At 35.5% G+C, this 27999-nt stretch overlaps 2 protein-coding genes across 11 annotated transcripts in view; one reads left to right on the forward strand and one right to left on the reverse strand.

The window, feature by feature from the left end:
* Positions 1 to 16023, forward strand: part of LOC139772809 (UDP-glucosyltransferase 2-like) — a 43516-nt gene extending 27493 nt beyond the window's left edge. Inside the window, exons 1-8 of one of the 5 annotated variants that reach the window (XM_071706747.1) lie at positions 12419 to 12437; positions 12856 to 12947; positions 13074 to 13250; positions 13402 to 13880; positions 14345 to 14715; positions 14881 to 15100; positions 15229 to 15448; positions 15682 to 16023. In XM_071706747.1, coding sequence (XP_071562848.1) covers positions 13406 to 13880; positions 14345 to 14715; positions 14881 to 15100; positions 15229 to 15448; positions 15682 to 15976 — 1581 coding nt within the window. In that variant the 5' untranslated portion in view covers positions 12419 to 12437; positions 12856 to 12947; positions 13074 to 13250; positions 13402 to 13405 and the 3' untranslated portion in view covers positions 15977 to 16023. Of the gene's footprint in view, positions 1 to 12341; positions 12948 to 13073; positions 13255 to 13401; positions 13881 to 14344; positions 14716 to 14880; positions 15101 to 15228; positions 15449 to 15681 lie in introns of those variants that run through there. The other 4 variants (XM_071706738.1, XM_071706736.1, XM_071706757.1 and 1 more) reach the window with 4 other exon arrangements.
* On the reverse strand, positions 3 to 27998 carry LOC139772858 (zwei Ig domain protein zig-8). Of its 6 annotated transcripts, none has more exons than XM_071706847.1 (8): positions 27970 to 27987; positions 22260 to 22508; positions 19402 to 19658; positions 4030 to 4211; positions 3497 to 3710; positions 1764 to 1950; positions 699 to 820; positions 3 to 376 (listed from the first exon to the last, which is right to left on the reverse strand). In XM_071706847.1, the coding sequence occupies exons 3-8, from the start codon at positions 19550 to 19552 to the stop codon at positions 246 to 248; spliced, it is 987 nt and encodes a 328-aa protein (XP_071562948.1). In that variant the 5' UTR covers positions 19553 to 19658; positions 22260 to 22508; positions 27970 to 27987; the 3' UTR covers positions 3 to 245. The 6 variants fall into 6 exon arrangements, with proteins under 6 accessions (XP_071562948.1, XP_071562933.1, XP_071562941.1 ...); XM_071706832.1 differs by having other exon boundaries at positions 27882 to 27977; XM_071706840.1 differs by lacking the exon at positions 27970 to 27987 and adding an exon at positions 27690 to 27875.
* Position 27999: the final 1 nt, after the last annotated feature.

The following is a 27999-nucleotide window of genomic DNA, read 5'->3' on the forward strand; positions in this document are numbered from 1 at the left end:
CGTAGAAATACAATATTTATTTTAATATCAATATCTATTCTTCGTTTATAATCTTATAATACTGATCTTATAATACTGACACAGATTTATTCAACGGATTCGCATTCATAACAGTACTATCGTATTAATCAAAAGCACGTATTTTGTTGAGCTCGAAGTAATATACAGAAATATATACAGAAGTACGTGTACGTCGAAGTACGTGTTATTTGATGCGATGCAAACTTAACATTAGTAATGGAGTTTCACAGAGAATAATTTTGCCACATGTAAAGAAGTAAACTGGCAAACACAACGCAGAACTCAGTAAAAGCTGTGTAACAATTGGTACGTGCCGCATTCCACTGATCGTGATGGACAGCAGCTTGTTTTTCACCTGCAATCCAAAATAGGCAAATAATACGATATCCGACTTACATCTAATATATTATTATGTCTACTTAACAGAAATGTTTCGTTGAAGTTATATTAATCATATTTAACTTATTTATCTTAAATTTTTTTTTCAATATAAAAAATAAACTATCTAGAATTCTAGACGTATGTACTTGTCTTGGAAATTATAAATTTTTCATGTACATTAGATGTCTTTTGGAAACGTCTATTTAAGGAAAATAAGAATACTCGATGACATCGAGAATATAACGATATTTGTGTTCGCTAATCCCGTATGTTTGGTGACTCTTTATTTAATTTACCATTTAGGACGTGAATATGCACCGCGGTCGTGCTGAATTGGCTTACTGAGCACGTATATTCCCCGCTGTCAGTCTTTTTCGCTCGTTCGATGTAGAGCCTCGTCACCAGATCTTCGTTTGACCTGAAAAATTGGATGCTATTTACTCGACGTATACATATACGCGCAATGTTTTCATGATATCTATAACACTATAGCATTGTCTGCTGAATTTTAACGATAAAAAATTAAAAAATATATATTAAGAGTACGTAATCTCTTTGGAGATGCACTGCAAATCCAAGTTATTTTAGCTGAAGCTTTTCTTATACATTTCTTGCCGTTTTAAATCACGTCATTTAACACGATTGAACGTATTAACTTTTCATTTAATACGATTAAACGTGTTAAGCGACGTAATTTAACACATAAAGAAACATCTAAAAAGAGTTTAATGTGTCTAATGTGTCATTTTTATATGTTTATGCGTGTAAAAATAACACACTTGGATTTGCAGTGTGGTCAGATACATTGTATAGCTATACGTATATTTATGTGCGTCGGAAATGTGACGATGCATAAATATTCTACGAGATACCGAGCGCAACCGACTTACGGACATTGAATAAAGAATTGCATGATAATACAAATGCCACATAAACGTACATGTAATGCGGGCACAAAAAGTAGCCTTTGAATACTAATTCAACCGAACTTGAGCTCCGCGTGTCTGTCGCTCTCTGCGAGAATGATAAAATTCGCGGGAAGATTGCTCCAGTTCTGTCTACACTGAAAGAGAGATAAATTTTGAATGCGTGCCGTAGCGAATCTCGAGGTAGATCAATCGCGGCGGTTTGAGTCGCACAAAGCGTGCTATCGCTCGTCAACACGTACGCCCTCCGGGTTTAGAAGGTAATACCGTCGACGTTACGAGAGGATGAGAGAACGATCTACGTGTATTTGCGAGTAGACAATGTCTGTAGTGCGCGCACACGTGCGCGCGCGCGTGTAAATCTAGACTTGGTCGTACATCCGTCTCCGGACGAGCTCCACTTCGATCCATCGCTACCTCACGATATATGCTCACCCATTAATGTGATAAACGTTGACGTGATCCGGCAACGTCTCGCCATTTTTTCGCCACACGGGATACGGCACCCTCGAATCGGGGCAGGACGGCCGGACGACGCACGCTAGCTCGATTCCGCTTCCGGTCTTGTAATATCGGTCCCGTAACTCATGTCTGGCTTCGTCGATGATTCTAATATCCGGCGCTGTAAAGGCACAAACATACTACTGAATAATATCTGTGATCGATGAACTTTTCTATATTTCGCTGTTTACGCATTTTCGTTTTTTCGATTACGTACGCATAGCTTATGGAGAACACGTGTAATTTAATAACCAAATATATATAAAACGTTATGGTCGTATGAAATTTATATTTGATAATATCAAATATATATATCGTAAATCTCATCCTGAAAATTTGCGAAAAGAGAGCCTTGCTTTCTTTCATGTTTGCGTTTTATTTCTTGCAGTTTGCAGAGTTATGTAATTAATATTTATATCTCGTAATTGAACCAGAGTAAAGAGACAGCTATATATCGCTGGAAGGCACCCGCGAGTGACACGCAGAGATATTGGCACATGTAAATCTATTTGTCGAGATGCGCGAGGGAAGAGAGATGAAATAAAGTTGCATCGTTGCTATTGCAAAGAGTCGCACTACGTGATACAACTGCGGCTGGCTTGTTTCCAGGCGGGATGGCGTAAGATATTCTCACGGTAATTGAATCTTTACGAGGGAGGAATTTAAATTCGCGACTGTTCCGTTTAGGTGCGCCGCGACAGCCAGCAATTCGTAACGTATACGTAGGATTTGGTGTATCCTGAAATGGAAAACAATGCATGTATCTCGCGGCTACCGATGTCACCGTGTTATACCGATGCTCCGTAATATATCACTCAAAAATATCCGGAGGGCACACGTAGATTTCAGGTCAGAGTTACGCGTAAAAAGTGTAAGTATCCTACAAATCGATAGAATTCTATATGATTTATTTTCTCATGCTTTTTATCACCCTTTCTCCCTCTCTCTCTTTCTTTCTCTTTAAAATATAGACAGAAATAAAACGCGACACGTGTATATATTACAGAAGCAAATAAAATACTAGATGAGAATATGACTGAGAAAATTCATGTATAATTTATCTTAAAAGGCAATCTCTCTCCCACCGTAGTGTTAAAAATTTATATTTCTGGCATTATTTATACCGAAACTTTAATTTCTCGTCACGTTTCGTTGAGTAATATTCGCCAAATCGTACCACATTTCCGATGTTTATACCCGCGGGTTAATGCATACCGCACTGCCGCGCGTAACTGTTTATATTTCGTTACGTAGATGTACTGTGCTAGATATTTCACGAGCGTACACATAGCAAACAATCTCGAGCGCTTCCGTTTTTCGGCGCGAACTGCGGTTTGATGTAAAATACGGATGATCGACCGATGAGCGGATTTTTTTTATATAAAGAAAAAATGGCGAAACACAGTAGTGATTAGATAGGAGAGCAAAGTAAGGCCAATTATACAAAAGAAATATTATCAATAAAAGGTTTTATGATATTGGCAAAATATACTGTTATCTTCTTTCACGTTTACGCAATTCAAGAGTTATAACGACTGCGCTGTTATTACATTTTTCTCATTATCGATATAACATGCTCGTATCGAGTAAACCATTTCTGTATCTATGTACATATCTGCAGTTTTGTCGACGGCTTCTTTTATTCCCTTGTAAAAACATGGCATTACCAAGAACGGTAACGTTCGTGACCAGCATTCTCGGCGGATGCGTATTCACTTGGCAAACGTACACTCCGTGATCTTCCCTCTGTATACCGGAGATGGCCAATCTCCAATTGTTTGGATACTGAAAGCTCACGCTGTATCTTGAGTCCGATATGTGGGTAGTGTTGCCGAGAGTTAAGAGGGACGCCCAATCGGTATTCCGTCGTAACCACATTACCTGGAGTCCGCGAAAATATTTATCCATCGTGTTAGTATCAGATCATGTAGCGCGAAATGCAGTAAGTAAGCAGTTACGATACGAGTACGATTGGATAAGATTGTTAAATAGTAAATATAAGTAATAAAGTGGTAAAATAATTATTACTGACCGTTATTCTGCTATTCTGATTAATTATTCTAGACTTAGACTATTTTATAATTATTTTCTGATAGTAGAATAGTAAAAAATAGATTTCAATTACTTAGATATTACGTTGTTATTCTAGTCACTCGCAATAGTGTCGACTCGATCGTGAATAATTTAACATAACACACACCTTTTTGCCAGAGAGCATAGCGACGCGACAGTCAAGATAGGCTGTTGCACCTAAGTGCAATGCCACATTTTGCGAGCCGTTGATACCCTGACCATCTGCATTTTCGAAATACGGATCCCAATCCGTGACACGGTGATGCCTTAAACGCGGGACTCGCAGGGGAGGCAGATTGGCGATTATTTCTGAAACATATCGTCACAGATGAATTATTAAATTATTCTCTTGCTTCTAAATTATTAAAATATTTGTTTTTAGTATCAATGACGTAATAACGATTTGTATTTCGATATTTGCGTTGCAACGTTTTTATCGTGTTAGTACTCTAACGTATCGATCAGCCTTTAAATGGCGAAAGGTTGTATCGTTAGCATTGTAAGAAGCGTAGGATAAAGCCTTGAACTGTGTTCTTCAAGAGACAATCTTGGCAAGATTTTCACGTGAGCCGCCGGCATTCAGTTTGAATGGCGCAGCTAGAATGGGATTCTCGTAAAAATGTGAAATTCTTGTTGAAAAGCACGAAAAACTCGAGTATGTCATATAAGTTGGAATAAATTGTTCACTTTGCTGATCGTTTTATGTCTTCACCATCTGGATTTCTATTCACTCAGAATGAAAAACATTACATATCGAAGTGCTTTCAGATTTGCGCGTGTATCCAAATACCTAGATTTGAGTATATCTTATTCGATTATATCAAGTTTAAAATCTGTACATGATTTTAAACTAGGGAGTAAAGACGCTTTTTCCCCTTTATCCTACATTTTTTAAATTTTATCAACAACGTGGGATAAGACAAATAATATTTAATTATCATCATGGGAAATTCCATTTTTTATGAGAAAACTAAACAAGCGCGAAAGAATAGAGGCGCGAAATAAAATTGCAGTCGCGTAACCTTTTGACCCTTTATTTCGCACGTTTCGTAACCGCGCGCGAAGGTTTCGCTCGAGCTTACGAAGCACTCAGAAATTTTACGGATACTTGAAACACAAAAGGTACAATTATGCTATAATGGTGAGCAGGTGGCTTTACCGCAACAAACGATACAATGTTGGAAAGTTGTGGGGAGAAGGTACCTGCCATACTTTTTATTCTGACATCATTTCTTTATTGCACTTTAGATATTGTTCTATAGCCCGGTATAAATTTGAAATTCTTGCATTATTTAAAAGCGACACGAAATATCAATTATATCCAAATACTATAAAGAATAGAATATTCAGAGAGAATATATACGGCAAAAATACGATTAATATAATTGATAAAGATATAATATTAATTTCATTTTTCTTTTATTAAAAATATTTTTGTCACCCTTTTGTTAAGCCTCTTAATTACGAGACCGTGAGTTAACATTAGCTACGAAATTTGTGATATCTTCGAAAATTTCCATGAGCAGAAGGTAAAACCCTATTAAAACGGTAAAACTGCCATAACTCTTCAGTTTCTCTCTCTCTCGTAATCCTGAAAAAGGCATTTGCGAGAGAATCTTTCGGATCCGTGAACGACCGATATGTTCTCGATGAGCGTGTAACGGCGCTTTCTTACGATCCGGAAGTCCACCGAGGTCAATCCCTGATTTTCTTCGTGGCTATCGAAAAAATCGGATATCCAATACTGCGAGGTTACGTAGAGGGATACGGTTGTACAATTTTACACTGCAGCGAAAAGTTCATCTTTCGTTCTCTTTTAGACACAAAAGCAGATTCTTTTGCCGTCGTATACACACCCTTTGCGAGATCGCGGAAATTGAAAACCTATTTCTCCTTACTTCGTGCAATTTCGGAATAATCTTTACAGCAGTTGAGAAAGGATGAAATATAAAAGTTCAAAGGAGATACAGAATGGTAATACATTGTCAAGAGATGATGACAACATCGCGAACTCAAGATCTTGAAAAAAAAGACGGGGGATAAGTACTGAATTTCTGGCAGACTGCACGACAAAAGACCTTTTGAATTAATCTAGGTCAGCCAAACAATCAGATTCATTTCTATGTGCTCCATTTCTCCCTTAATTTACATATTCCATATAATTATTTCCTATATTTTCAGTATCCCTATATAATAAAATTATATATAAGTTTTGTATTGATTTGTAATATATTTATAAAGAAAATAATATTTATTCGAAATGTCCATAGAAAATTATTATACATATTCCTTACAGAAATTTAATGCTGTAAGTGATTATTTGGTTAGTGATTAATTACTTATTTTAAATATTAAAAGCATTAAAAACAGTGCTTTTAATACTCAAAATAAGTAATTAATCACTAGCCAAATAATTACTTACAGTATTAAATTTCTGTAAGGAATGTGTGTTGCGTGTGTATATTCGATTTTTTAAGATATTGTCAAATATCCTATTGTCGGTGCGACTGCGATAAATGATTTTTCATCGCTATGCATCTTTAGAACCGGAATGCCGACCATTTCATGACTGATCTGATCTGTTCCGGTCGGCGAAGAAAATTATCCATCCGTTATTGATTCGATTATGCGGGAGCGCTCGGGGTTAACGAGAGAGAGGACTAAATGTCTGCGACACAATGACTACCTTTGTCCCTTTCAGATTTCATAGATCGCACCTTAATCAAATGAAAAAGTTAAAGGATCGGAGCTCAAAGAATGCTCGATTCATTCTGAAATATCACAAATCATTCGTCTTCATTTATTAATTCTCGGAACGGTGCAGTTTGTCGCGTGTCAAATCAACAACATTGTATTTAATTAAATGAGTGTACACTGCAATTTGATTGATGTTTATCGCTATATTGTTGTTGCTATTGTTAATACATTACTAATGATTGAAGAGCAGAAAATGTTAATCCGTTTATCTATTGATTGAATGTACACAGTTCGCTGAAACTAACTTAATGCATCTTTATTAATTTGTGCACAATTTACACATCTCTTATCAATATACTGCACAAATTATTAAAACTACGTAATCTGAATTGATATCACTGGTAGCACAAATAAAATTCAATTATGTATCTTTACAAGTTTGTGACTACAATTTTTGGTAAATTCAATTTATTGATTGAAATATAGCAGACAAATTGATGGTCGGGCAGATCAAACGAATATGAAGCACGCACATTTTTGAAAAGTTTAGATAGCTCTATCAATTTATTGTCGGCCAATCAGGACAGCGCAGTTTGGAGCAGAGAATTAAATGTCTTTTGCAGCAATTGCGATATTTTACATTCGTTAAATCTTGTTTTTATCTTCTTTATTTTTTCTTGATTAATTTGTATACATACGATGTTGTCGACATCCGATACTGAAATAATACTGTTACATTACAAATATTTGATTATTTGTTTATTCGTAGTTAATAATATTTTACATTCGTTGAATTTCGTTTTTTATCTTCTTTTTGGTATTTTGCCCCGATTATATACGATGTCCACATACGTTGCAAATATTTGATTATTTATTTATTCGTAGTTAACGTTCGATTAGGTATTCATTTATTTGTAATAGTTATATATTTTTCACTATTTTAAGATAAATAAAATTTTTATCCGATACTGAAACACAAGAAGATACTTTATTTTTCCCAAAAATATGTGTTTTTGAAATACATTTTGACGATTATTCAAAATTCAGATTAAGTTGTGCCACGTATGCGAACAAAAAGATTGCGAAACGCGGCGCGTGAAAGAATTTGCGCGTGATTTATGTTCCCTGCGGTGGGAACACTTACCCGCCGCGTTATTCTCAATTGAGAATAACGGGTCTTCGTTTTTAATTGTGCTCTGGCGCTTCGCGGAAGCTAACCGGGCATTTCTGCGATCCCTACAAGAGCGCAGATTGTGCCTTGCCGCTCGAATGCAATGTGTGTAAGCCGGCACCGAGATTTTAGTGCCACTAAAGCGACTGCTGTGCGTTACACGCTCCGCGTATAATCCAGTTCGTAAACGCGTATCGACAGCTGCGTTGGATAAAACCCTTTTTTCTCAGTTTAAGCGCAAACGACGATTTCCGCAGCTCCATTCGGTGCGTGGTATTAATCATTCGCGACGAAATATAAACGCAAAAAATACATAGGCGAGAGAATAAGAGGGGAAGCTCCGTAAATTCAGGCGCAAAGAAACAAGAGCGAGAGATTTCCTTAACGATTGCCATAAAATTTAATGTTATCCGCAGTCGGAATACTTTACAAGTCGCAGTCTTTATATCCGGCAATGCATTAATTTAATTTGCTGAGGAAAGGAAGTCTTGCGTTGTACGAATTCCGATAATACGCGTGGGGACACCGTATACCCGCGTTTTTTACGTATACCTAAATAAAGAAAAATTGACCTGAAAAATTGTAAAATAATCCAATATACCAGAGGCCGGATCCAGGTCACATCGAATACGGCATTAAAAAAGCATTACAGGCTTCCGAAGGGCGTTCGGCAGATACGGTGATATTGCGGTGCATCACAATGCGCTTTTGTGTTACGATCGATGTTCCCGTAGGCAGGAAAACCATATTACGCGCCATGGCAGTATTAATACGCCTACGAAGATTGTTCTTAATAATCCGAAACACACTCTTGACGATGAAACAATAAATGGATCTTCGCGATCACGAAATCTGCAATCAAGTAAAACAACTTTAATTAAGAGTGTGCCCATTAGACATCCGGAATCTGACATAATGGAAAAAGTTCGAAATCACTGTATACACTTCTTTCATTAACGTTAATGGGAAGCAGCTGAACCCACAAACGGAGAATCTGCTCTCTTTTTCTTTTACGAGACACACCGGGACTGAAGTATTTGCAAAAGTGTTTTATTATCGATCTATGTGCAATCTTAATTGAGTGTCGCAAACCCTCTGTTTCAGACGATAGCTCGCAGTCTCGCAGTCATTAATTGCGACGAGTACTGTCTTAATTGGGACGCGGAACGAACGTGCCGCTTAAAGTGACCGAATATAAATTCTGCAGTTGTCCGGGGAAAATCAGGTCCCCAAACGACCTCCGGGTTCCATCGGCTCGAATAATATTCGCTGGTGTATGCGAGTCATAACCCCAGATAATAGGATCTCTGAAAATATTTGTCGTCAGAATTACTAATTCATTGTGCCTGTGCAAACTTTTACACAACGTTATTTGCATTCTGTAGAAATTTCTCACTCTCACGATACTATTCATCGAATCGCTCAATAAATAGAGATCACGAGAAAAAGATACAATTTTAACTAATGTAAGTAACGAGTATAAATGCACCTAATCGTTCTCACATTTTTCATCTATTTTCTGTAGAAAATTTTACAAGGCTTTTTACGAAAAACGCCGCGCGCATCACGCTACATTCGTTTGAGGAGAAGTCTATGATCCCCGGGATGATCCCCTTTGTCTCATCCCTTTTCTCCCGCGTTTACCTTGCGGCGCGGCACCGCTCGTGTGAATCCGAGATGCGCGGTTTCGACTGCACTCCACAATCGAGGTCGTGCGCGACGTAATAAATATACATCCAAAAGACCATTTGTTTCCCTACATCGCCTTATGGCAAGAATGTTACCATCGCCGAAGATGCTACCATTCGTCTTGTCGCTCATTTTTCATCGGCCAGTACCAGTTCTGTTGATGCTCCCGCGAACCCACCGTCGAAATGAGACGACGTTTGCGAGTTTCTCGTACTTTGTGCCCGACGTGAATCCAATTACGGGTCGGAGGAATGCGTATAAGTTGGACCCAGCGTTCGACTGCGAAAAGTTGTACGATGACTTTTCGTGCAGAAAGAAAATGCGCGTACAACTGTTTTGAGCTCAAGTTTTTAAACCATATAATTTAAACAATGTTTGAGTTTATAGTACATTTTATGCTATTTACTGCACGTAATAATATTTAACCTTAATGTATTGATTTATACACGGAATTATTTTATAAAATCCTTTCAAAAATTTCTTTCTTAAATTATACGCCGGCTGCGCGCGGTAAGGCACGACGTTGAGAAACTTGGCGGTGCAGCAACGTTGTTCCTAAATTATAGGTCACAAAGGACACCGTCGCGAAAGTTGTAATTACTCTCATAAGTAATGGAAGGATATGACCTATCAATCAAGCGAAAACCAATATCGCAGGGTCAAAAGTTTATTAAGATGACAAGTTATCCCCTTCGCGAGTTTTATCCCTCGACAAAGGATACTCGCGGACAGGTAGCAAATCTAGCAAGATGACATGCTTGCCTGCAACGACGAAACTTTGTATGTAATCCGCAAGGTAACCCTCGAACGATATTAAACCCAACGTGTCCGTAATTCTGTGCGCGGTCCTCTCCCCGTTCCCTCCCCTATCATTGCGGTACCTTGACGTTGCACATCCAAGTATTTATGCAATTTCACCTCTCTCGTATAACTTACACTATTAAAATTAGCTGCTGTAATTGGATTGCTACTTCCACACTGGAGGAAGAGTTTCAATGTACAAATGCGCTTCAGGAACGGAAGGAAGAGTTTAATTTCTGCGTAATTTAATTATATCCTAATAAGGCTCAAAAAGTACATTGCTTTGTCTCTTGCAAAAATCTTGTCGAATTTTTTAATCATAATATCTTAATTTTTAATTATCAAATTGACGGTGATAACGGTGACTTATTTTTATTTATTAATTTACATCGTCATTTTCTTCGAATTTTTTATATGTTTTTTATAACACTATGCTTGCTATGTCTATTTCCACTTTGATTGAGCCTAATAACAAATGCATGCATAATGGAACTATGAGAGAGATCTGTAATTCCGCGGTGTGACAAATAGGTCAAACGTGCATGGTCAGATTCGCTTCCTGCTACGCATCCACGTGTCTCGTATCTGTACGCTTCATTACAAACCAGAAGTTCTGTACACAATAACCGTCTGTACCTGGTGTCTCGTTGTTTCCTTTGATATATCAAATACTACACAGAGATTCTCGTCAGCGTTACTGTAAACCAATTGTTATGTCAATGCGATCAGGAATCTATATTGAGTAAATATTAGATCTAGTCGAATTATAAGACCGTATAAAAAATTTGGGAAATTGCTCTATTTTGAAAGATCTGTCGCGATCGTAATTTTCAAAAAAAGAAGTCATTGTTTAGCCCGTAGGTATAAGGGGATTCCAGCGAGAAAGAATGGGAAGATTTCATTTACGATTCTCAGTACGGTGTTATGTCGAAGTCGTAAAATGTATGGCGTGGATTGGCAACGACAAACTTTGTAAATAGCATGAGACAGTCTGTATGTGTGTATGTGTGTGTGCAGCCAACATTCACGCGTGCAAAGCCATGTGCTACAGTCGAATGACAAGTCACCAAACGAGTTTTGAATTGAATATTTCATCGGGTGAACTCCGGGCTTATACTCGTCGCGACTTTCTCGTCTTGACAGGAGCATCAGTATCACACACGAGATAGCAGGATATAAATATATATTGAAAAATAAACGTGTAAAATGTATGGCGAACAGTAAAAGCTGCATGTCTGTTAAGTTTAGCACCCCCCCCCCACAAAAAACCGGAATAACACATATGCAGAAATTAAGTGCTCTTTATGTGCTAATTATGTGCTCTATTCACGATTTTTGTGCTCGAGCGGTTTCGGGGGAAATCGCAATTGAAAGTGGGGGTGCTGGCTTAACGTAAGCTAGCATCCCCACTTATTAAAATTACATATAAAATAGAAAACTCAATATGCTAGAATTATGTGCTTTTTATGTGCTTTCAAATGCCTCAAACAAAATTAGTCTATCTGTAATAGTTTAAAAGATATACGCAAAAAAGATCTATATACTACTGATATAAGAGTAAAGTATCAGTTAAAATACAGAAAGCGAAATAATTCTCGTCTTAAAATGTTTCTCGATTAATGTGTTCTCGAAATATGCACAATGAGATTTCCGTGCTCATCCGGTCGACCCGAATGTGAGCACCCCATACGTACAAGAGTAAAGTATCAGTTAAAGTACAGATAGTGAATTGGTTTTAGTCTTAAAATGTTCCTCAATTTATGTGCTCCCAAAATATGCTCTTTCTTAATTGTCATAATATAGAATTCAATACCACATGAACATTTTTTTTTATATACGTAAAATCATATTTGAACAGCAGTATGTATAATTAGATATCCAGCGAGACTACTAATAAGCTGTAGATTATATAGATAACATTATATTGAATATTTATAATTAAATATGTCAACTATCATTATTGCTAATATATTTAGATTTATTAATTATTAATAATACATTTTGAATATGTATTCTAAATGTAAATGCAAGTTTCGATAAGGCCCGTATTTAAAGTCGTGTTTCTGTTGAAAACTCACCTGAAGTGAGTTTTGAGTCGTGATATGTTTTAATAGATGAATCTTGATTGAGAATCAATTTGAGATATTTGATACATTATTTTTGTAATCGTAGTTCAAGTGAGAGAAACTTAGCTGTAGATTGTTTTGAGATGTGATCTAAAATTTATTTTTGACAGTTTAATAGTCATTTTTTTAGAAAAAAATATATCAATTAAATATTGAGTCGGAGAAAACTGTGTATCACTTAAGTATGGTTTATAGATAACTTGAAAAAAGATTGAGTTTATTAATATTAACATAATATAATTATAAATACAGTCTCAGTTAATCTCTAATCTAAACATAACTATTGAACTGTCTGCGTTTCAAGATATAAAACGCAATTTTGAGTATCTCACCTGATACGCTCTTGAGATGTAAATAACGATTATAAATACAGGCCTAAGTCTTTTAAGTAGTGCATGATTTACTTAAAACCTCATTCTAGTAATCAGATGAGTATATTTGTACAATTCAAATATATTTTTGCGCGCAGTTGCACGTCATAAAGTGTGAATGAAGATCTCTGAAGTTGTTACGTACTTTTGATACGTACTTGATACGTAATTGATTATACGTACTTGATAGGTAAGAAACAACTTCGTACTAATAATTAATTATTTCATCTATTTTGGGAAAACAAATAAGATCTGCTTTTTAGCTAAACTAGTGTACATACACTGCTCTGTACTTAAGTGAACTCTGTACTTACAGTGAAATAGGTATATGTTTGATATTTGGCAAAAGCAAGAAGAGAAGTTTTAGTGCAGTCTAGTGCAGCAAAAAAAAACCTATTTGCGGAATGGATTATTTGCTATAGATATCAAATATGCACTTTTGAAAATAAGCGCATTGCAATATTGCTCAAAATTTAATTGCAATAAATATTTCGTGTGTACAAATCATTATTTATTATTAATAAAGAAATATGTGAACTTTATACGAATAAAAAAATAGAACAATTATACAAATAAGAACGAATATTTTATTGAATTATCATCGATGATAATTAAGTTTACTATAGTCTGCTTATTATTAACAGTAAAATGAAGCCGATTGTTGAAACGATATTTTGGATAAGCTTTTTATACATCGCGGCACCAGTAAAAACTGCAAGGATCTTGGCGATTGTTCCAATACCATCCTACAGTCATCAAATTTGTTATCGACCATTATGGATCGCTTTGAGCCAAAGAGGACACGAAGTCGTTCTTATAACAACAGATCCGCTCAATGATCCTAGTTTTACCAATTTGACAGAAATCAACTTCCAATCTAACTACCAGATATTGAAATTCAATTTCGCCAAAGACCTTATAGCGGGGACTGAGTGGTTAAGTACATCACGCACAGAAATATGGCCTGCGTGTGGAGATGTAGCAGAAAACATTTTTAAGCATCCAAAAGTACATAAGATGTATGCACCGGATAGTGATGAAAAATTCGACTTAGTAATTGTAGAAACTGTAAAAATACCTAGCTTCTATACTTTGGCGCATAGATTTAATGCACCTCTCATAGGTAAGAATAATGATATATATGAAATTATTTTACAAATGTTTCATTTAAAATTTATTTTATATTAGCGAAAACATTGAAGGAAGCCATAAATTATTTCAACTTAAAAATTTTTAATATCCTGTACCTTCGTACACTTAAACCCCATATTATTTAACTTATTTACTTTACTTATTTATATTTTATTTAAATAAGTTTTATGTCCATAAAATTAGTTAAAAAATATAATGTCATTATTCACCTGGTTTAATGTCAAGATATTTTTTATTCTCTTTACATCATTATTATATAATCCAAAGAAACATAAAAGTTATATAAAATATGAACGTGAAAATTAGCCTGATTATTTTTCATGTATCTTGACATGTGCGTATATGTTTATAATGATATTATTTACACACTTTTCTAAACTCAACTCTTGTTTAAATTAATCACGTTTACAGAACTTATTCTATATTTATTTACAGGTGTGTCATCATTCGGATTGCGTAATACACTTTATTATCAACTCGGTGCACCTGTTCTGTCATCACATACTTCGAATTGGGAAATAGGAGATGATACCGGTTTAAATCTGTCATTGTGGCGGAGAATAAAGAATTTTATTCGTCAGTGGTATCACATATATTACTCAATAAATTATTATTACCCTAAACAGCAAGCGATAGCAGAAAAATATCTCGGAAAAAATATACCACACATAAGAGATATAGAAAGAAACATGAGTCTTGTTTTCCACAGTCAACAAGAAGCTCTCTCGTTTGTTAGACCGACAATGCCTAATATTTTAGTACTTGGAAATTTTCATGTTTCAAAAAAACCCGCGGCTTTACCGAAGGTAATCATTGCTTTCAAACGTTTCAAACTATGTATATTCTTAAAAATTCATTGTTTAAAAAATTATACATTTTATTTGCTTTATATTTAAAATCAATTTCCATATGTACAATATATTTTTTCTTCTCAAATATAGTATAAAAATCGAATAATTATTTCGTTTCAGGACTTGAAAGAATTTATAGCAGATGCACCGAATGGATTTATTTATATGAGTCTAGGCACAAATGCCATAACATCAACGTTTCCAGAGCATATACGAAACGCATTTCGAGATGTATTTGCAAGTTTACCATACAAAGTTGTATGGAAATATGACAGCGAATTGTCAAATAAACCTGACAATATCTATACCGCTAAATGGGTTCCTCAAGAGAGCATTCTCGGTAAATATATAGTGCCATAATTTAATCAGATTAATATATTAATCTGAAAAAAAATAAAAAATCATATAAAAATATATGTTTATACGTATCTCTTCATTAGCCATTTCGCTCCGTTTTTCATTTTGCAGCTCATCCAAACATTAAATTATTCATATATCAAGGTGGACTTCAAAGTACATTAGAAGCCGTTTATTATACAGTACCACTTTTAGGATTACCAATGCTAGTTGATCAGTATACTCAAGTTAATAAAATGGTATCTTTAGGAGTTGCAAAACGTTTAAATATTATGGATATATCAAGAGAAAATTTGAACGGATCCATAATAGATATATTGACCGATAAAAGGTAATCATTTTTTTACATAAGCATTCTCTTGTGTTATGTCATTAATTATTTTCGTAGAAATCTAATTATCTTAGAGAAATGTCTAATTTTCTACACAACATTATATCTTACACATACAAAATTCTTATATAATTATAATCCAAATGCAATTGTAAAGTAATGCATTTTCTTTCATATAAGATATATTACTTTTTTTCATGATCTTTTTATATAAAATTATTACTTTTCTCTAGATATAAAGAAAGAATGCTTGAAGTTAAAGCACTAAATGAAGATAAACCTTATGATCCTTTGGAGCATGTAATTTGGTGGATTGAATTCGTCATTCGTCATAAAGGTGCTTCTCATCTTCGTAGCAGTATCGCTCATGAACCTTGGTATAAAAAATACGAAATGGATGTTATAGCAATTTTATCAATTGCCATATTTGTAACGTTATTTTGTACACTAATAATTATTTATAAATCGTTAAAAATGATATTTAATCTTATGGAAATGTCAGTAGTTACTAAGAAAAAGATTAATTAACTTTTAATATGTATAGCATAATTATATTAATAAAAGAATTAAAATTATACATTTTAATAAATTGTGCATATTTCGGGAGCACATAAATTGAGGAACATTTTAAGACTAAAATCAATTCGCTATCTGTATTTTAACCAGTACTTTACTCTTGTACCTATGGGGTGCTCACGTTCGGGTCGGCCGAAGGGGATGACCACGGAAATCTCATTGTGCATATTTCGAGAACACATTAATCGAGAAACATTTTAAGACAAGAATTATTTTGCTTTCTGTATTTTAACTGATACTTTACTCTTATATCAGTAGTATATAGATCTTTTTTTGCGTAGGGGAGACCGGGGCTAGAAGTCATACGGGTAAGTTGTCACAAAGCTTATATCTCACTTGATAGATTAAGTGGAATATTTTTTTTTTATAATGTAGGTTGCTCCTATCGTGTTAGTCGGGTGTACGAAATAGCTCGTTTCAAAAACATCGCATGTGATATTTACGAGCACTTTTTAAAAATTGGAGGTCGTGAGTAAATTTTTCTTGCCTTTATTTTTATTGTTCCGTTGGTTTTTAGAATTACTAGTCGTAATTTCTTTTTGGTCATAAGAAATATTATAGTTTTAGATAATTTTTCATGTATTTAGTTAACAGTCATTGCAACATAGTTTATAAATATAATCTTCTTTGTTCAAAATGACCGTTCAGGGTAAGTTGTCTCAAATGAGATGGGATTCAAAGTTTATGAGAATGATTATTCTTTTATTTACTCTAAGTTTATGAGAATTATATTACAAAGTTTATGAAAATTATTAATTTTTCGTTTAATTTATGCTGCAATATATTATTAAGTAAAATTTACCAAAAACTGGCATTAACTTTAATAAGATATTAAAACAGGAACTATTTGTCGTATGTTTCCTCTACATAAAAGATACATGACAATCCATCCAGAGTCATGTGACAACCAATCCTGGGTATGGGGTAAGTTGTCACATTTGCACGGCTTTGCTTAGAATTAAATAACTTTTTTGTGTATAAATATATACAAGTCTAACATTTTTTTTCTTACACCTAAAGGATGTAGTTACATTATAAAGTAGTATACGATATTATAAAATATTGCTAACATTTTTTTTTAAATCAGTATTTGAAAAGTGTGACAACTAGCCCCGGTCTCCCCTATATCTTTTAAACTATTACAGGTAGACTAATTTTGTTTGAGGCATTTGAAAGCACATAAAAAGCACATAATTCTAGCATATTGAGTTTTCTATTTTATATGTAATTTTAATGAGTGGGGGTGCTAGCTTACGTTAAGTCAGCACTTTCAATTGCGATTTTCTGCGAAACCGCTTGAGCACAAAAATCGTGAATAGAGCACATAATTAGCACATAAAGAGCACTTAATTTCTGTATATGTGTTACTCCGGTTCTTTGTGGGGGGTGCTAACTTAACAGACATAAAAGCTGCATAAAGTGAACTGCATAAGGTGAAGGAGATTGTATTTTTAGGATAGAAACATCAGAACAATTTTTTTCTTTGCGCTCTTATAAAGTTACATTTACAGCGACCGTGGTGATGATTCTTTCAAGGCGCTTGATAAGATTGCGCTGCATTACTTTAGTGCGACTTCAGAAAAATGGTCGTAACGGCGCGACAAGGTTAAACTTTCATGAGGATCTGAGAATGGGCAACTGTATATATCACTCTAAACAATTTATTATTAATATGATGTGAATTATTACACGGAAAGAACGGTTTTGCTGAAGTATCTAAAAATTTAGCTAGATACAGATCTGAAATAATTTTGTTGCACCATCAAAATATTTATTAATAGGTCGCTGAAGTATGATGATAATGCTGTAAAAAATTTTGACTTTTTAGCAATCACATTGAGTGTTCTACATAATTATTTTGATGGTCCAACAAAATTATTTTCAGATCTGTATCTAGCTAAATTTTTAGATACTTCAGCAAAATCGTTCTTTCCGCGTACAAAGCAGAATTTACGTGTTTGTATATTTTACAGAGAAAGAAATAGATATTTGTTTTAATAAACAAATTAGTAATTGATAGAAGAATTGATAGGAAAATATACGTGCGCACTTTTACATACTTTTGTGTACCTTGCCGCAAGGATTCTAATGCTCGGAATTTTTTGACGTTTTAGTAAGCATCGAAAAAAAAAGAAAAACAAGAAACTTAAATGACGTGCTCGTCTCTCGGGCGTGCACAATTTTTTTCACATACTGCTATGAAAGCCTGAAATTGTACTTGCATGAGCGTTCTGCACAACGGTCGACTGCAGCGAGCGACTCTTTAAAGTCTAATCGGTTCAGCATTGAAATCCGGGAACTACTATAAAGCTATGTAGGACGAATGTACATCTTCTTACTGGCTCTCGGCGGAAAAGCCGAGCGCAAGCATCCACAGAAAGTAAATATCCGCACGGTCAAGCTAATATAGGATACGAGATTGTAGTCCATCGGAAATCGACAATGTAGCCATTCGATTTACCAATCGCAGCAAATAACGGAGAATAATTTCGACGCTCGTTCACGAACAAAAAGATCCGAAATAGGTTGACGATGCTCTCTTCTTTTTTTTTCTTGCAGCTCCTCGTCAATCGACGGCTTTTGCTCTCGGATAGAAACCACGATAGTTCGACATACGCTTTCAAAGTGTGTAAAAAAAAACCTAATCACCTCAAACCGCATCACGTCGTAAAATTTTACATGTTATCGAAACTTTCCCACCCTCGCAAGTTCGGTGCAAGTGAGGTGCATGAAAGTCCGACTAACTTTAACATTAAACGAATCACTCTTACGGCTCGGTTTCTCGGCTTAGCCACGTAGTGTGTTCAACTTCAGAGTAGGTAATTAAACCCGAAGTTTCCTGCTCTTTGATTCCAAATTTCTGCGCGACGTTTATTATGTTACGACGTGCAGGAAATTATTCGGCGCGATAGTCTGAAATATATTCGTGAGCCAATATGCTTAAGACATTCACGTGCCTCAATTCTCTAACGCATTTACACGGCACAAATCCAATTGAATTCTTCTTTTCCTTTCCTTATTAGAACTAAATTTGCAGATAAAAACATAATAATTACATTCGCAGAAAAAACAGTTACAGCGTTTTCTATTGGGAAAACTAGTGCAACACTGGTGCGCACTGAGTGCAATTTTATTGTTCCAATGTGAAAATCAGTTCACATATTTCCAGTGTTCAATGTTCTACTGTTTAATTTAATAAATTTTTATCAATAGTCAAATTATCACTAGTTTTTCCAGTAGAAAACGCTATGAGAAACAAAGCAACTCGTCGGTAATGTTTTATTTTAATTACGTTCTGCTTCGGTATATGTATGAAAAAACTATGGTATTCGTATCAGGTGGAACCTACGAATTGTATCGCTGTGTAACGCAGTTACCTTGCAGTTGAGTGATATTCCTGGTGACTTTGTGGCTGTTAACGAGCTGCTCGCGCAGGTGTCTGTCGCGATGCCGTGGATAATTGGCGATAACGATCGTGATTGCCGCCAATACGAGGCAGAACCTCGACCCCCACGCTGATCCTGTCATCGCCCGTCGGACTTCGCATCCCCCGTGGTTTTTGAAATGCAGTCGGAATTGTTGGAAAGCCTATGATGTATTCGCACGGTATCCGATCTTTCTCTTCCCCTTTGTTCTGAAATCCAAACATTGCTGAAGGGATACCGCGCATCCATACAATCTAAATACGCCGTGAATATGAAAACACAATTAAATTCTTGAAAAATAAAGGGTACAACTATATAGTAATGTGTGTATTAAATTAATAGATAAATAAAAAATAGATAAGTTAGAAAACGATTGCGTTGAAAAACCGGACTGATCAATAATCAAGAAATAATCAAGAAATTAAGCAGAATGCGTCACTATCACTTCTTTCACTTTACGTTTGCACAACGTAAACCATTTTTTTATGTAAGAGTTTCCTATTTTCTTATAGTTTTACGATTATCTGTACAATATATTTTGCGAAATTAATAACGACAGTGTTATTAACAAATAATTTAGCTTTTTGTGTCGTGTAAAAAGAGAAGAATTAAATAACTGGAAACATTACGTTCGTTTTTCTTATTAAATTAAAATTTAACAAAGACTACCAGAATCTGAATCGATTATGTTATTTCTCGTCGTTGCTGCCGCAGTGCGTACATTGTTCTATATTGCTTTTGTTTGTGTATGTGCACCTCTCGTCGAGTAACGCGTGGAAATAAACGAAAATGGAAGTTACTGTGGACAACGCACACACAAGAAAAATGCGATGAGATGACATCCGAAACAAGTGAGAATTTAGATGTGTGTGTGCGCGCGCGCCCTAGAAATATATTATTTTATTATCCTGCGAGGCATCCTCCTTTTCCTAAATCCATATTCAAAGGCCGGGATATACAATAGCAAACGAAAAGGAAAACGCGCGAAAGGGGCGCGATTTTGTCTTTTGAAAAAAATTCATTTATCTCTCACGGGAAATTTACTGAAGAAAAATGAAAATGTGTCGCTTTCGGCTCAACTTTCTTACAATTTTACCCATAAGTATCGCGTGTTTTTTATCTCGATATACGATGGATAGGATAATAAAGTGGATGGAAGAGAATTTTATTTCAGCATAACATTTGCGTACGGTGTCATCAAGAGACAGATCGTCAGTATCGTAGATTCACTTAAGTTTGTCGTTGGCGTAATATTGATTACGTTATTACGTTAAGTGCACAACAAATATATGTTTAACAAAACAACCTAATAATTAATTTATGGCGTCCAATTTAAAATATGTACGTCACAAAAAATTGAGTGTCGTTCGAATTCAACGTGGACATAAAATTTGCATTAAAAGAGAAGAAAGGGAGAGCTCTGTTATAAAATAATTACGCAATTATTTTCAGAACACCGCGTTTAATCGCTGTAATAAAATTTTCAACTGGTAGATCTCGCGCATCGAATTTCGCATTTGCCTGTTCATATAATCTTGTACGTGTAATAAGCATAGTTTAATATAAAAACGTAAAATATAAGCTCGTAATATTCTGTAATTTCGCGTTCATTAGTAAAATTGCATTAGGTGTTCCCAGAAAGCTAAGCATTCCACTGTATGAAACTAATGTAATGTATCTTTTGTCGTAATATAATATATAATTTATTTGACACAAAAATTTAAACAGCGCAACGTTACGTAAAAGTAGTCCGACGTACCTGTCTCATAAAAATTTCAAATAGCTGTCGTAAATTTAATTTTAACTGACGAAATAATGCAAAAGTATTTAGGGATGACTGTTACCATTCGCGTCGCAACAATTTGAGGTACAAGCGCCGCGGTGATGTTCGCGTAAGTTCTCGAACTGAAGCAGAGAACCTAGCCAATTCTCTCGACAAACTTTGGATATATTGTTTTCGAAGGCGTTCACGCATCTAATAGAATTGATGTTATGGAGTTTAGCTCGTTAGATTTCTTCGACAGAATATTGGCATATTCCTGGCCGCAGAGATGTAGAACGTTTGTCAAGAGCGGGAGAGAGATGGAAGTATAGGAAAACCGGGAGAAGAGGAAGAGAGGCGATACGGAGCGAAGAAGAAACAGCGAGGTAATACATCGGATAGTTAGAAGGGAAGAGAGTGGTAACACCAGAGCTAGGCAGCGGAACTTTTGCAGTTTCTCGGGGATTCACCTGCAGCCAGTTTGTGGCCGTAAAGCAGAAATTGCTATCTCTATCCAGGAAAGAAGATATAGGCGATCGGGCGCCTTCGGGATTTTCATCTTGAGATATGCGCAACCAATCTGGCCTGGTAGGCGGCTGGATTATTGTGTCCGAATAACAAGGTGAGAGGATTTGCAATGCAAATCTTGCCATTATTGTGCGAGTGATATCCGGCGTGCTTTCAATGCGCGCTAAAATCTCTCCGCACGTTTGCCCCTATCAAGAGCGGCGAAAAGCACGCTCTTTTAATTGCTACTCATTTAACAGCAATTGCTTTATAACTGCTTGTATTTTGCGAGGGTGTTCCGGATGTTGCTAAATTTTCAAAAGTAAGATTTAAAAGACTTAACAATAACTTTCTATACGCCATTTACGGGAAATTTACTGCTAATTATAATGTGCATTAAAATATTTAACATGAAAATCTATACATTATTACGGCTTTCAGTACATGACATAATTATTATTTTATTTTTCTTACATATTTTTATAGCATAGTAGAGAAAATAAAGTTCGGTACGTTCAAAAACGGCAGATGAAATATTTACCAGGTTCAGTAAAATAATTCACGTGCGCACAACAGCGAGATATTGCCAATAGCTGTGGCGTCGCAACATGTGCGACTTCCAAAGATTTCCTCCGGAGTAACGATACTGCTTTTCGGCTTTGGAAGTAGTGCGGAATCCGTTATAACGTTCCAGGAAGTCGTTTCCCACTAATATTTATGATGCGACGAATCACGTAACTTATTGTTGAAACCGCAGTTGATGAACGAAGTGGTTTGCTGCACATTTTCTCTATTATATACACACAATATAAATATTTCTGATAAATCACGTTTATATTTATATAACTTTTGGAAACTGTGTTTGCAATTATGCAACTCAATAGAAAAAAGTTGTTAAAGAAAATTCTAAGATTCTTATTTTTTAATCATTCTCTCTTCCTTTAACTTTTTCAATACTTTTTTATATTTTGCAATCCCAAACATCCTATACAGATATTTTTCTATGATATCCTCAGTTATGCAGTGAATAAATAATATATAAATCTAAAATATTATTTATATATATTTAACACTGAATTAGCTTCAAGGATATATATCTTAACGACGCAATTGTCACGATATATTTCTGTATAAACTGTGTCTAACACACTTGCTTAACATTATATACAACATGTCGTGTCGTCACTAAGTTTAACAATGAGATTGGTGAAGACAAAAGCATTATTAAGATATGAGATCATTTTAGCGATTGTTGAAGTAATATCAAATCTTCCTCGACGGAATGAAAGGAAGATTATGAGCAAAAATTTCCGGTATTTCTGAATACAATATAGATTACATTCCCCACGTTAGCTTCACTTTAGTTAGGATAATAAATGGATTAAAAAAACTAAAATATCGTTTTCTCTAAGTTGGTCTTTCTTCGTATTAATAGTCTCTTACGGTCTGACGATGGAAAACATTGTGCGAATTTGAAAGGCAAAAGAACGATTGTTCTATTCGTCTCTCCGCACTTATATATCGGCCTTTCTCGAGACGCGCTTCAAGAGATTCGAGTTCTATGAGGGCTCTCTGTGTAGCAAAGGGTCTGCAGAGGACTCGACTCGGATCTCGCGGGAGTACAACCCGCACGGCACGTTTCCGGATCGATCGATCTTGCTCGCCGCTCGTGATGTCACGTTGCAGCCGTCAGGTTACCGATACCGGAAAAGAAACGCGGCAGGAGACCAAGCGAGAGACTTACACGTGCGGTACCGAGTTTTGTAATTTTAAAGCCTTGTTCTTTAAACTGGAGGTACAATTCTGGCGTTTACGGCGGTGAATGGTGATGTTTGCTTACGTTCAACGGAAATAATCACGATTATTTGAATTACGTTAATAAGGTAGCTATAAGGTAAGCATTGACTCTCGATAAATCGTCGTGAGCGATGTGCTTAATGTTGCAAAAGAAAGAAAAAGTGAGGGAGAGAGAATAAATGTAAAAGAAAGAAAAAGCGATTTTTGGTAGGTACGCTAAATAGCTCAAATGCTGCGATCGATAGTAATACACGAAACGCAGAGGAAAGGGTTAATGACGGGAGAGTGAAATGGTACGAGAAGCTCGCGAACAAAAGGGGATGTGTTACGATCGTATGTTATTCCAGTCTCGCAAATGACAACTAATTGCTATATATCTATAATAGTAGGGCGCATAAATTCGAGTATTTCCGGACGTAACCCGGCGGAAGAGCCATTTATCATCCGTTCGTTTTATCGCAAAACTTTTTTGCAAGAGAAAAATTTGTCAGAGTATTTGTCGCTCAAATTCGGCTCCGAGATTCTGCTTTATATGCATTAGCACAAAGAATCCCTTTGTAATGCTAGCGCAGCTTATTACATGTCTTTTACACGTTTTTTATTACACGACTTTTACGCAAACACATTCAAGCATCAAAAGGAGCGTGTTAACAAAAAGTAAATGAGTTTTCCAAGTTCGTACGAGATACTACTTGAACTCTTTAACACGATTTCTTGCGGCTGTCGGTTTAACAAAGCTAAAGTCAGCTAAGCGGTTATTGGTGAACGGCGAATTACACGAACTATTTGACTATTGATAACGTTGGTGCGACGTCAACGTTCTCAAAATATCTTCGCATAAACCTAGTACAATTGTCACAGTCGCGAGTCGTTTACTTTCTCACGTAATTGTTTACTTTCTGAGAGCGACTCTCCTTTCGTAACGGGAAAAGAAAAATAATTCAATCTCCGCTCCCTGTGTAGCGTGAAGAGAGAAACTTCCGCCTTATGAAAGCTGCAGAGATTTCAGTGCCAGAATTGTATAGTGCCTCGCTACAGAGCATCGATTTACGAGTCGGTGAAAATGTTGAGATATTCTTCATCGAGTTAAATGCTCTCGCAGTAATAATAATTACCGTCAAGTTCGACGTTGTCGCGACGTTCGTAATGTCGATTATTTATTTGATTATACGCGCAATTTATTAGAGTAGCCAGTATATTGGAGTATCCCCCGCGGATTAGTGGCGATCGTCATCAATCACGAGCTGATTGGGACGAGGCTAGATGCTTGTTGCATGCCCGATTTATACAATGTGGGCAAATTATCGGCAAAATTACGAGATAATAACTACGTTATTTGGATATCGGCCTAACTCAAATACACAGTATACACGCGTATTCAGTGTGATTACGCCTCGGGTAAATGTCGTGGAATTAAGTTTTTAATTAAAACCGTGTTCTTCCTGGGTACAGAAGCTAGTTGGATTAATGAACTTATCGGCGAATCATATTATAGGTAATCCACTAGAGAGTCGTAAGTCGCTGCGCTAAAGACATGATCCCCGATATTAACGGTTCCTAGTTTGTAGGTATAGTTTCCCATAATGGTCGAAGTTAACATTATACGCATCGAATCGGAAAGATATTAGTTTCAATGTTTCAATCTTGTATTTAAATATCTTTTATACGTCTGCATTTATTGAGAATCACGTGTAATTTTATATTTTGCACAACTTTTCTGGAATAAAAGAAATATAAAAAAACGTTAATAGATAGGAAAATAACTGATATAAAAATAAAAAGAAATTTATAAAGTTTATAAAAAGTTTATAAAAATGCATGGCATTACTTGTTTTATATTACATTTAGCGCATTTATTGATATTTGAAAGAAATCACGCCCCATTTATACAAAATTAACGACTCTCTTGCAGTGTATATTTTAAGAAATATGTGTCGACGTAATCTGTCGATATCCGTGTGCAAACTGAAATGCCTGATCGATGTGCTCCGCGCGGAGCACATTTAAAAGCGAACTACATTGATCAGGCATGAAAATCTAGCGAGCAGGCGAAAGAACAATGGGTTGCACTGCGATGAAGACGTATGCAGTAGGAGTTGAAAGAAAGAAAGTAGGGAAAGCGAGTGTAAGGAGTAAGAAATCTTGCGGACACCTCTCGTTCACGTGCAATCGAATCACCGGAACGGTTTCTCAGTCGACCTTTTGTTCGAGCGTGGTTTATCAGGGTATAACTTTAAAAGGTTGATCCGGGTCAATCCTTTGCCATTTAAAGCAAGACGGAGCAGAATCGGTTCCGTATCCAGAAAGCGCCTCATTCGTCTGTATCCAGGGTGTATGCCCGACATTTAGCAAGGCTGGCACGTATCCCGTCTCCTTGATAGTACATCGAATTTATCGTCGAGATTATCAGGAACCCGAGGCTCACAGCGTGTAAGCCATTTTTGGAGAGTCCAAAGAAGAAAAATGCTATATAAAAACTATCTCAATTTATTCGCGTTTATTATCAATTTTATGCACATTTTCGAAAAACGAAATAGAAAGGATTTAAAAAAAAATTATGAGAAGTTTTATTAATCATATTATTAAGATGCGTACGAATATATATCCACATAATTCATATTCTCGAAATTAGGAATTTAGTCATTTCTCAACTCGAATGAGTAACAAAGCAACTTTGCCGATGAGACTACGTTACACAACTTGACTGCAAGAACTTCCCCTTCCTAAGCGCATTAATGTAGATTAGTTGGAAGATGCTGATATCCTTGCGTAGCTAGGATTGAAAGGCTATATATCTAGATAGGTAATCCCATAGAGATGTAAAAGATAAATACCCGAAATAATGCAGTTTCAAGCTAATAAATCTATTTTGTCGCATAATAATTTAATTTAATTTGCGAATAGTTGTCTTGAGAACATGACAAAAAAGTTTTTTAAAGCATTATTATATATATTTCAGTCGCCATAATTCTTCGAGTTATTTTAACACCGTCCAATTTATGTAGTCGAGCGATCTATAAATCGATGAATTTTAATTATGCTGTTGTTTTCATCGTTGTCATTTAACTCGGATCGTTCGTAGGCGTGCACACATACGATGGAAATTGAACGGCTGCATGGCTTACGATCTCCGTCCCTTGTACCGAATCATTTACATAGGAAGACGGATAGGACGGATCGCTGATCGTGTCAACCATTATTCGTCGTGGCACGTGAAATCGATTATAGGAAGCTGCAATGTTCGTTATCGGCAGATATGCATCATTCAGGAGGATAGAATTTTCAGAAAATGCAGAATCGTACGTTTGGCACTTTGCTCTGTGTCTCGAATAAATGCATTTTAACATCAAAATATTATCATGCAGACTCGGACGTTTTTCGATCATATCATTTGAACTAGTAGTCTCTGGAGCTGAATAAATTTTTGAAAACGTGTTATTTGACGGAGTTCTAACATACGCAATTTGCAAAATTGCCTAGAGAGACCGTGTTACATATTCTTTCAAATATTTAAATTTTGTATAAATTTCGACTATTTTACATCATCGTTTTCAAAAATATGCTATGTTATGCCATTTAACAAAAACAGTCACAGTTCAACAATCACAGTAAAGTATTACAGAAAAATCGAAAAGTGCTTGAAATTGTTTAAATAAAAAAGTAAAAATTAAATCTTTAAGGCGTCAAAATTTTCGAATAAGTAAATTGATCAAGCACAACTTTGGAGAAATAATTATTATTTGTACATTGAACAATCATAAAAAAGTGATTTTACAAAGATAAAAAATTTTAAGAATATGGACTTAAATGATAAAAAAATTGTTATCTTATTTATTCAATTTTAGAATTAAAAAGGTTTTTTTGTCCTGCTTTTAAATTGTATGAATTATATACATGGTCAAAGTATAAATAATTAATATCTATTATTATTGTTTAGTTTATTACAAAAAACTAACAGATATAAATTGCAATTATTACAACTTGAACTGTCTTGCACTTTTTTGCTAACGCTCAGCCAACTAATTAACTAACTCGTAACAAGCAACGCGCTTGGACAAAAGGAGAAACCGTAATTAAGCAGTGCATATGCAGTTAACGTTTTTATTGATCCCTACGTGTGTGTATGTGTGTGTGTGTGTATGTGATCATTGTTGACTACTGTAATTTTACTCACTATCGGTTACAAACTGTTCTTCTTTTCATTCACATTTGATAAAAAGAATCTATCGAAATTCACAAGAGATTCGTTGCAAAAAATAAAATACGTGACGATTAACTTATCTGTACGTCTTCTCGCTCATGTGTCTTATAAGTGAAAAATTTCCATAAGAACTTATCAATCAAATCGATTATCTTTGTCACTCACCCCAACGAAAATCTGGCGGTTTTAATATTATATGTAAGCCTTATTATAATAATGACAGAAAACAAATTATGCGAGATAAAGAATATACCACTCCCGGTTGATACAGCACGGGCGGCTG

This window comes from Temnothorax nylanderi, unplaced genomic scaffold (genome assembly GCF_030848795.1).
Source record: "Temnothorax nylanderi isolate EJ_2023f unplaced genomic scaffold, tnyl_v1.0 TNYL_tig0004_pilon, whole genome shotgun sequence".
NCBI classification, from domain to species: domain Eukaryota; kingdom Metazoa; phylum Arthropoda; class Insecta; order Hymenoptera; family Formicidae; genus Temnothorax; species Temnothorax nylanderi.